Raw genomic sequence first — 9,103 nt, forward strand, 5'->3', positions numbered from 1 at the left:
CCCCCCCCCCCCCCCCCCCCTCCCCCGCCATGAATCCGGCTGCATCGACTCGGGCCATTGCCCTCAGCCACGTCCTGCACTCGGGCTCGTACTTGGAGGCGGCCTCCCGCCTCGCCGACCCGCGCCACGACCACGACGCCGTTGTCCGCGCTGCCGCCGCTCGCTCGCGCGCCCCGCCGCCGCCGCGTCCCCGCGCTGCCCGCCCCGGCGCCCACGTCCATGGCATGGAGCCGGCACTGGCCTTTGTGCCTGCCGCCGATGGATCGCGCGAGGCGGTGCTCGCGCTGCCCGAGGCCGGCGAGGCGGTGCTGGCGCGGATGGCGGCGCGCGAGGAGGCGGCCGAGGCGGCTGCGACGGCGACGCTCGGTCCGAGCACGCTCGGTGCCGCGCACACCGAGCAGCGGGCGGCAGTCCACACCCTCGTTCCGCCGTTTGCCTTTTCGTCCGACGCCGGATCGCCGGCCCGCCGCGCTGAAGTCGCGCTGCGCAAAGCTCAGCACTGGCACTCGCTCGGGCAGATGCGGGCGTCATTGGCGTCGGCTATGGCGCCAGCCGCCTCCGACTCGGCCTCTCACGCCATGAGCGTCACCACCGCCGCCTCGGTCCGGGCCGTTGTCGACGCCATGACAGAGGCCTCACTGTCGCCGTCAAAGCGGCGCCGCAGCTCGCCACGCCGCTCCGCCGCCGCAGGCGTGGAGACCGACTCGGACGAGTCGGACGAGGGCGACTGGCGCGAGGCCGAAGGCGACGCAGTCATGATGTCACAGGCAGAGCGCTTGCCACAGCGCGATGTATGGGGCGCTGCCTCACTGGTTCTCGAGCGCGACACCGAGCTCGAGCACGCGCTCAACTCGCCACCGGAGAAGCTTGCTCTTCCGAGCGCGGCGCCAGTGGCAGCTGCCGCTCGTAAGCGAGTCCCATTTAACTACCGCATTGCAGAGCCAATGGACAATGCCGGCAACGTCTTGCCGCAGCCATCAGCCCTGCTCGACAAGCTCAAGGCTCACCAGCGGTCCAACTCGCGGTCGGCGGCCACGCGGCGGATGCGGACGCTCGAGGTCCGCCTGCACCCTCGCGCCAGCGATGCAGTCCACAACGCACTCAACGCTCACCTTGCGGAGGCCGCAGCGCTACATGCACAGCTGCAAGCCGGCGCTGGCCTTGCCGATGGCACCACTGTCGACGTCGATCCCGAGCTCGTTGCTGCGCTCTCGGCCACGCCGGCACTCTCTTCTCATCCCGTCGCCGGCGCGGACACTGATGAAAACTCGAAGTTGGCCCAGAGCAACACACATTTTGCGCCACTCAACCCGTACTTTGCCGGCGCGCTTGGCGAGCTCTCGATTCCAGATGCGGCGCGACGCGCTGTCTCCAACCGGCTCGGCCGCCTTGTCCGCGAGCGCGCCGCACCCAAGCACCACGCCCCCATCTCGGGTCTACAGGGCTTACTGGCCAACGCTCGCCTCCGGGTGTAATAGCTTGCCGGCGCAAGAGTACCGCTGTGATAAACGGAGCCTGTGATTGCTGTCCAAACGCATTGGAACCTCCCAGCCTCGCTGATAGACATGGGATTCTGGGCCGTAACTTGTGAAGTACGTAAGCTGCAACAACGCGAGCAAGTTCATATGATAGAACAGACAGAGGACAACATGTCTAGCTGCGTCTTTACTTTGTTGTCATGAGTATGCCAGGTAGAGGACGAGAAAACTGATCCTCGTAGAAAGAGAGGGTAATCTCAGACAATTCACTCCCAATGTCAATTAAACATATATAAATCTATTCTGATACAATAATAAAATAGATCAAATTGTGTTTATTCAAAAATACACACGCACACATTATAATTAAATAAATATTGAATATATTCCACATGTGAGTGTTTTTTTTTATATTTTTGTATTGCAGTCTCTCGGCCGAACATCGGCTTCGATCTGGCGTTATCACGGTCATGGGAAGTTACTCGCATTTAGCTCTGAACGCAAATTGGTCCCACCCGGAGGGTGGAGTACTCTGGCGCCGGAGATCGTCGGGACTGTGATGGTTGATGCTGCAGGTACGGTATTAGGTTGCGGTTGTGAGCACGCGCGGCGTGTGACACTGATCGGAGGCTGTGACGAGGTCTCATCCGTGCGCAACAAGTTGCGCACGGATGAGACCTCGGCGGGGGCCTACGGCCGCCCGCTGCATCCCGAGTCACGCGGTCTTTCCCCCCAGGTATAGGTTGCGAGTTCATTGATGCTGGATCTCTCTACTGGGTGAGTGGCGGGGCGACGTCGTTGGCTGTGGTGCGCTGCAACTCGCGTTTGAGGTTGTCAGGCAACTTGAGGCGGTTGAGATAGTTGAATGTGGGCGACTGGAAGAAGATGAGGCCACTGCTGGTTCGTGCTCTGGACATGGCGACGTAGAGAGCCTGAGCAGAGAGAGTCGCGTGGGGTGAGTTGGTCTTCTCGGCAAAGGCGGGGATGATGGCGACGGAGAGGCTAGTGCCTTGGACCTTGTGGACGGTGGAGGCAAAAGCGGCGACAATGGGCAGTTGGCGAAGGGAGAAGTTGATCTTGGTTGGGGCATGTGCGGTTCTGTTGGCTGAGGGGACGGTGAGCCGGCATCCAGAAGCGGCGCGGGGCACGACAGCGACGACGGACGTGGGGAAGGTGTCGGGGACGCCTGGTAGGTGGGAGGTGCGGCCACGGAGGGACGGAACGTCGACGTAGACCACAGCAGGAAGGGTGTTGGGGATGCGTACGACCGAGTTGGGGACGGAGCGAGAGAGGATCTTGTGTACGAATGTGACGTTGTCAGGGAAGACGACGCCGACGACGATACCAGTTGTGCCGTTGCAGATGGCAGCGGAGGTGGCGATGTTGTCGATGAACATGACGGGAGTTCCGATGGCGAGCGGGACACGCATGTCGTAGTAGCAAGTGGCGCTTGAGCCGGGAAGGCGAAGGAGAAGGTCGCGGGTTGAGTCGCGAGGTGGGGAGCGAGCGATGGAGATGACGGCTTCAACCATGATGGGCGGCGGGGCTTCGGCAGCGTGTGCAGCTGCGGCGATGCGAGCGTACACTGTTGTCGTCGCCAGGAACACGATCGTTCGCTGGATCAATACGCGTTCCGAATAGGTCAAGCCAGAGAGCTGATCAGGAACCGGACCAAGCCACAGGCCGTTGGCGATGGCCAAGCGGGGGGGTGGTGGCGGCTGGTCTGTGTTTTGGCTGGCACGCGATGGCTCGGAGAGCAGCGATGTGAAGCAGAAGCGGCAGCACTGGAGGACAAAGTCCGGCGTCCCTCCGTTTGACCTATACACATGTGGCATGAAGACGTCGCTGTCCGCGTCCTCACGCTGGGGTTGGGCGCGCCTGAGGCCGGCTGGGTCGAGGAGGACCTTGGACAGGTAGGGACAGACGTCGGCAATGGAGTAGTGATTGACCAAACTAGCTGGCAGCTGGGCAGCAGTGGGCACTGTGAGCTTGCGGACCATCTGGTACATGACAAGACCACATTTGGGACCCTTCCGGACTGAACGGGGCGGTCTGCGTGACCAGCATGGCGTGCGGTCTGGGCGCTCGACAAAGGCCGGCGGAGGGTTGGCGAGAGAGATGAGCTCGACGTCGGACGCTGCGACCGAGCGCGAGCAGACGGCACACGCAACGCTGTCGGTGGCGTCCGTGATGGCCTGCACCGCACTGTTGACTAGGTCTTGCTCGTCCTCTCTTGAGAGCGCGTCGGGGAAGGCCGAGGCCGGGGAGTTGGGCGGGCAAGGGGCCCGGGTGTGGTGGACACTGTCCAGGCCGAGCTTGGCAAAGCACTCACCAAGCATGGCGACCGCGTCGCCATGCAGGTCGTTCCACCATGCGTCGTGCAGGCCCACCGCGACCACCTGATCAAGGGTGCGTGTGTCCACAGCAGGATTGGCGCTTAAGTGCTCGGCACGCAACTGGGCCTCTTGGTCATCTAGCCAGCGCCGCGTGGCGAGGTCGAGACCTGCCTGCTCCTGGCGGCGCTGGAGAGCCATCATCGTACGGACACGGACCCGCTCCTGTATGTCCTCAATAACGGCAGCAAACACGGCCTCGAGCGTGGTTTCGGGCTCGATGTCGCTCGCATCAGCGGCGCATTCGATGGCGGCGGTGCTTGCTGCGCTCGCGCTACTTGCCGCGGTTGCGGTGGTCTCGGCCCTTGTCGCACCAGGCGCAGGAGCAACAACAATCTCGCCTGGTCGCGGGGCCCTGGTTTGCTGCGCAAGTCCTGGCCCTTGTTGCGGTTGAGTCCTTGGACGACCACGACGATCACGACGACGCCGACTCTTTGTGATGCCGCGGCCGATGACCTCATCCCGGATGCGAGTGGCCGCCATCGTCGGCCATGCTGCAGGCGCTGGTAACGACGCCGGACCGGTCCGGCTGTCCCGAGGTGGTTGGGGCGCGGTGCGCGCCGGGTTGGGGGTGCGAGCAGGTGCGGCACGAGGCGGTGCAAGTTGGGTGGCTCCGGTGGACGCCGGCAGGACATCTGCCGCAGGATCGGGCGGGGCAGTGCCGGCGACATCCATGGGGGTCAAGCCTTCGTTGGTTGTTGCCTGCGACGACGGGACCAGGGTCATCGGTGATGGGCACGCACGGTTGCTGTCGTCGTCGTCGTCGGAATAGTCGTCCGAGGAGTCGCGCGGTACCTCTATCGGAGACAGCAGATAGTCGTTGCCGTCGAGTAGGCATTTCTCTCGGAATGCCGGGTAGAGGAGATGAAGCCGAAGACGGTCCATGTCGGGTCGTTCAGGGTGCCACTCGGGCCACCAGGGCACCGATCCACGCTGGGTCAGTCTTGGGATATCATCTTGTGTTGGTTCGGCTGCCATGACCCGGGATACGTACTCGTCATCGTCGAAGCTGTTGCCGAGGGGTACCTCTTTGACGAACTCGATCTTGAGGCGCAGTTGCGCGAAGAGGCGCCCCTTTGCCGACCTTTTCCGCTCGCGCTCGACACGTTTGCGGGCAGCGGCCCTGGCGGCCTTGTCTGTGTGAGCCTTGTCCCTGGCGGCCTTGTCTGTGTGAGCCTTGTCCCTGGCCCGCTGCGCGGCCTTCTTAGCTGCTTGTGCCTTTTTGCTGGTTGTCCACTCCCCCGCTTTAGCCAGGGCCTTGGCGGCTTTCTTGGCAAGACGGGAGGCCAATGTTTTCATCTTCCTGGCGTTCCTGACTGTTATGGTCGGGTCGGTGCTGTTGAGCGCGTCGTCGATAACGCGGGCGCCAGTTTTCAGGTCTTCGAGGTTGCGATTTTGCTTTGCAAGTTGTCCTGCAAGCCTTCGTGACAGACGAATGGCCGAGAAGTCGTTCAGGGCGGCAGCCGTCGCCGCGAGCCTCTGCATGGCCAGGGCGTAGGAGTTGCGGGCGGATTCCAGGTGGGCGTTGGCTCTGCGAGCGTTTTCTCTTGCACGGTGCCTCGCCCGCGCCGCAGCCTGTGAGGACGCGTGTGTACGGCCCTGGGATGGCGTGTTTTCGAGATGCTTCGACTTCTTGTCCGGGGGTGGGGGTTGTTCGCAGCCGCCGTCGTCATCACGGGGTCGCTTGCGTGAGCTTTGACCTTGTCTTGGACGTGCCGAGGAGCTTGTGGACGACCTGTTCTTGTCCATATGTGTGTGTGCTTGTGTGTATGTGTGTGTGCATGTGTGTGGAGATCGGTGAAGGTCCTAACGAACGGCACCTGCGTTTGTTCGCTCGCAGTTGTGGGCGGGAGTGCTCGCGTGACTGTCGGCGGCTGTTGGGCAGTCCAAAAAAGGTCGTAGTTTGGGGGGGTGAACGTGTGCTGGAGGGAGTGAAACCCATAAATGCTGGGGCGGCGACGCGAGCATTTAGTCTCCCACGTTTTGTAGCCATTTTGGGCGAAAGTGTGTGACGTCACAAAAGGGACGGCTGGTTAAACTCTAGCTGGCGCCAGAGAATTTATGTCCCGGCGGCACTGGAGACATACACACGCTACGCGTGCCCCAGAGCGGGATCAAGCTTGAAAGCGATGCGATACAAGCGCATGGCCTCGGCCATGTCGCCTGCATCCTCAGCATTGCCTGCGGCATTGAAAAGATCGAGCGCTCGCCGCTTGTCGGGATCGCGAACAGCGCTTGAGCCAGCGACGCGGGCGTACATGACATCAGTCCGCAGGATGTACTTGCGGCCGGCTTCCGGTCCGAGCTGCTCACCCTCGTGCATGATGTGGTGGTTAAAGATGATGGCGCAACCAGACGTGGGCGAAAGTGTGCAGGTACACAGCCTCATCGGGTGCACGGTAGATGTGGCGCTCCTCGTCGCGGATGGAATGGGCCGTGTGCACTAAATAAATATTGAATATATTCCACATGTGAGTTGTTTTTTTATATTTTTGTATTGCAGTCTCTCGGCCGAACATCGGCTTCGATCTGGCGTTGTCACGGTCATGGGAAGTTACTCGCATTTAGCTCTGAACGCAAATTTATGTCCCGGCGGCACTGGAGACATACACACGCTACGCGTGCCCCAGAGCGGGATCAAGCTTGAAAGCGATGCGATACAAGCGCATGGCCTCGGCCATGTCGCCTGCATCCTCAGCATTGCCTGCGGCATTGAAAAGATCGAGCGCTCGCCGCTTGTCGGGATCGCGAACAGCGCTTGAGCCAGCGACGCGGGCGTACATGACATCAGTCCGCAGGATGTACTTGCGGCCGGCTTCCGGTCCGAGCTGCTCACCCTCGTGCATGATGTGGTGGTTAAAGATGATGGCGCAACCAGACGTGGGCGAAAGTGTGAGGTACACAGCCTCATCGGGTGCACGGTAGATGTGGCGCTCCTCGTCGCGGAAGAGCGGTAGGCTGTCGTCGAGAAAGTTGGTGGCGCCGCCGTCGGCCACGGCGTTGAGGTACAGCATGCAGGTCTTGAACGAGGCCGTCTCGGCGTCGACCACAAACTGGCCGTCGTAGTGCGGCGCAAAGTGGGCGCCGGGTTCGTATCTGCACAGTCGAAACAGTGGATTGAGCCCGGTCGGCCGCCATGTCCCATCCTGACCGATGGCGCCGCCTCGCCCGAGCGACGGCCGCGGCGGCTCGCCTGGGCCCGGGACGACGATCTCCGGCTCGAGGTGCGGCGCGAGACGGGCGTACAGCTCGTCCGCCAGCCGTGGCGAGTAGAATCGCAGCCGCGTGTTCGAGCGGATGTCCTTGCGGCGGGTCGGCTCCTCGGCGATGCCGACGGCCTCGCCCCACGCCATCAGCGCCTCGGCCTCCTCGGCCGAGATGAGCGGGCTGAGCGTCATGCCGCGGACCAGATCCGCGCCTCCCGCCTCCGCATCCACACCTTCTTCTTCGTCTCCATCTCCGCCTCCGCGAAGCGCCAGAACAGTGCGGACGCACTCGGCCGGCGGCGGCGCGGCGAGCGACGGCAGAGGCGGCCCGCCCGGTGTCTCGGGGTCGTATGCTCCAGCGGGCGTCTCGGCCTCCTGCACCAGCGTGCGCTGCAGCTCTGGGTCCATAGCACAGTCGCGGACTCGTGGGCGGTTCGGCTCGCAGTTCTGGCGGTGGAGAGGCTGCGAGGCGTGCGGCGTGTTCCAGCTGGGTTTTCTGCTGGCGGTGCCCTGCCGGCCTTCCATTGTGGTCGAGAAGCACACGATGCAGGGCGCGGGGAGTTTATGACGGCAGCGCCAGGCCAGGTCGTGTGCGGCGCACTACTCCGAGTCGTCCATGGCAGTGAGGATCTGCCAGTCATCGGAGCCCTGGATCTCTTCGGCAAAGTGGTTGGTGTAGAGCTTGGGGTCGTACGTGCCCTCCTCGGGGTGGAACCGCAGTGTCTCGTTGTAGATGAGGGCGCGGATGACGTCAATGGGGAGGTCGTCGGCGAGCTCAAAGTCAAAGGTGGGGAACTCGGCGTCGGCGACGATTTCTGACGCCGGCTTGCGGATCTTGGCAAAGAACGGATGGGCAAGGGCGTCAGCGGCAGAGATGCGGACACGCCAGTCGACAGCGAGCATGCGCTCGAGCAGGTCGATGAGCTCGGGCTCGGCCTCGGGAAAGTGCTCGGCGAGCGGGCGGGGGGCCGGGTACTCGTAGTCGTGGACGTAGGCCTGGGCCTTCGGGTAGCGGTACATGGCGACCAGGTCCTCGGGCGGCGGGCCAAAGGTGTCGAGGATGAGGTTGAGCTGGTGTGAGTCAGAGATGCCGCGGAGCCACGGCTTGCCGCAGAGAAACTCGGTGAGGATCATGCCGACCGACCACATGTCGATCGACTCGTTGTAGTTGAGTGGGTCAAGGAAGAGCTCGGGCGCCCGGTAGTAGCGGGTCACCACGACAGCCGCGTATGAGATGGCCATGTGCTGCCGCGCGAGGCCAAAGTCACAGACCTTAAGGAAGCACTTGGCGTTTGAGAGGCAGTTGGCCGGCTTGAGATCACGGTGCATGCAGTTGGCCGAGTGCAGGTACTTGAGTGCCTTGACCAGCTGGTAAATATAGTACCGGTAGTGGTCCTGCGTCAGCGGCTGGCCCGACGAAATGATAAAGTGCAGATCGACCTTCATGAGGTCGACCACAAGATAGATCTCGTTGAACGTCGTCTGCTCCGTCTTGTCGACCACCATGATGTCGTGCACCTCCAGAATGTTCGGATGCTTGAGGAACGAGTGAATCTTGAGCTCGCGGAGCGACCGCTTGGCCGACAGCGGATGCGCAAACACTGTGCATCCCCACCGTATTCAGTGCCCCCCCCCCCCATCGCAACTCGCACAGCGTGAGTCTCACGGCCATGAGCACACCCTTCCTCTTCCTCTCCTCTCCTTCTCACCCTCTCTCCCACGTACGGTCAAGCAGCTTCTTGATCGCCACCTTCTTTCCCGTCACCAGATCCAGGCCTTCGGCGACAACGCCGTACGCGCCCTTGCCGAGGATCTTGTCGACCCGATAGCGGGCGTCGACCGTCATTTCCACCGTCGTGCGTTTGTACGTCAGATGAAACGTCGTCTTTCCCGACGGGATCGACTGCGAGATGTCCATGTCTGCACCCAATCACCACCGTAAGTCCGCATTGCCACCACCAGTCGCATCCCTGCCGGCCAGACCAGCCTTTCCTGTCAACATGCCCCGCCTTCGCCCCCCCCCCCC

General features: G+C 62.6%; 6 protein-coding genes across 6 annotated transcripts in view; 2 read left to right on the forward strand and 4 right to left on the reverse strand.

Annotated features, from left to right (window-relative positions):
* The window catches only part of AMSG_10316 (uncharacterized protein), a gene marked incomplete at both ends in the record, with an annotated part of 2,866 nt that extends 2,808 nt beyond the window's left edge, over positions 1-58 (reverse strand). Inside the window, one exon of the mRNA XM_013898332.1 lies at positions 50-58. Within this exon, the coding sequence (XP_013753786.1) occupies positions 50-58 (9 nt within the window). The remainder of the gene's footprint in view (positions 1-49) is intronic.
* Positions 30-1,475, forward strand: AMSG_10317 (uncharacterized protein; the record flags this gene model as incomplete). The annotated part of the gene is made up of 1 exon (XM_013898333.1): positions 30-1,475. One exon carries the CDS (start codon positions 30-32, stop codon positions 1,473-1,475), a length of 1,446 nt encoding a protein of 481 aa, XP_013753787.1.
* Positions 1,476-2,211: 736 nt separating this feature from the next.
* Positions 2,212-5,674, reverse strand: AMSG_10318 (uncharacterized protein). The gene is made up of 2 exons (XM_013898334.1): positions 5,033-5,674; positions 2,212-5,002 (listed from the first exon to the last, which is right to left on the reverse strand). The coding sequence occupies exons 1-2, from the start codon at positions 5,618-5,620 to the stop codon at positions 2,249-2,251; spliced, it is 3,342 nt and encodes a 1,113-aa protein (XP_013753788.1). The 5' UTR covers positions 5,621-5,674; the 3' UTR covers positions 2,212-2,248.
* Positions 5,675-5,963: 289 nt separating this feature from the next.
* AMSG_10319 (uncharacterized protein) lies at positions 5,964-6,342 on the reverse strand (the record flags this gene model as incomplete). The annotated part of the gene is made up of 2 exons (XM_013898335.1): positions 5,964-6,176; positions 6,229-6,342. The coding sequence occupies 2 exons, from the start codon at positions 6,340-6,342 to the stop codon at positions 5,964-5,966; spliced, it is 327 nt and encodes a 108-aa protein (XP_013753789.1).
* Positions 6,343-6,486: 144 nt separating this feature from the next.
* AMSG_12344 (uncharacterized protein) lies at positions 6,487-8,923 on the reverse strand (the record flags this gene model as incomplete). Its single annotated transcript, XM_013898373.1, has 3 exons — positions 6,487-7,564; positions 7,682-8,678; positions 8,803-8,923. The coding sequence occupies 3 exons, from the start codon at positions 8,921-8,923 to the stop codon at positions 6,487-6,489; spliced, it is 2,196 nt and encodes a 731-aa protein (XP_013753827.1).
* Positions 8,924-8,987: 64 nt separating this feature from the next.
* AMSG_10322 (uncharacterized protein) overlaps positions 8,988-9,103 on the forward strand; it is a gene marked incomplete at its 5' end in the record, with an annotated part of 4,776 nt that continues 4,660 nt past the window's right edge. The window contains one exon of the mRNA XM_013898336.1: positions 8,988-9,015. Within this exon, the coding sequence (XP_013753790.1) occupies positions 8,988-9,015 (28 nt within the window). The remainder of the gene's footprint in view (positions 9,016-9,103) is intronic.

Source organism: Thecamonas trahens, assembly GCF_000142905.1.
Source record: "Thecamonas trahens ATCC 50062 unplaced genomic scaffold supercont1.56, whole genome shotgun sequence".
In the NCBI taxonomy this organism is placed as follows: domain Eukaryota; order Apusomonadida; family Apusomonadidae; genus Thecamonas; species Thecamonas trahens.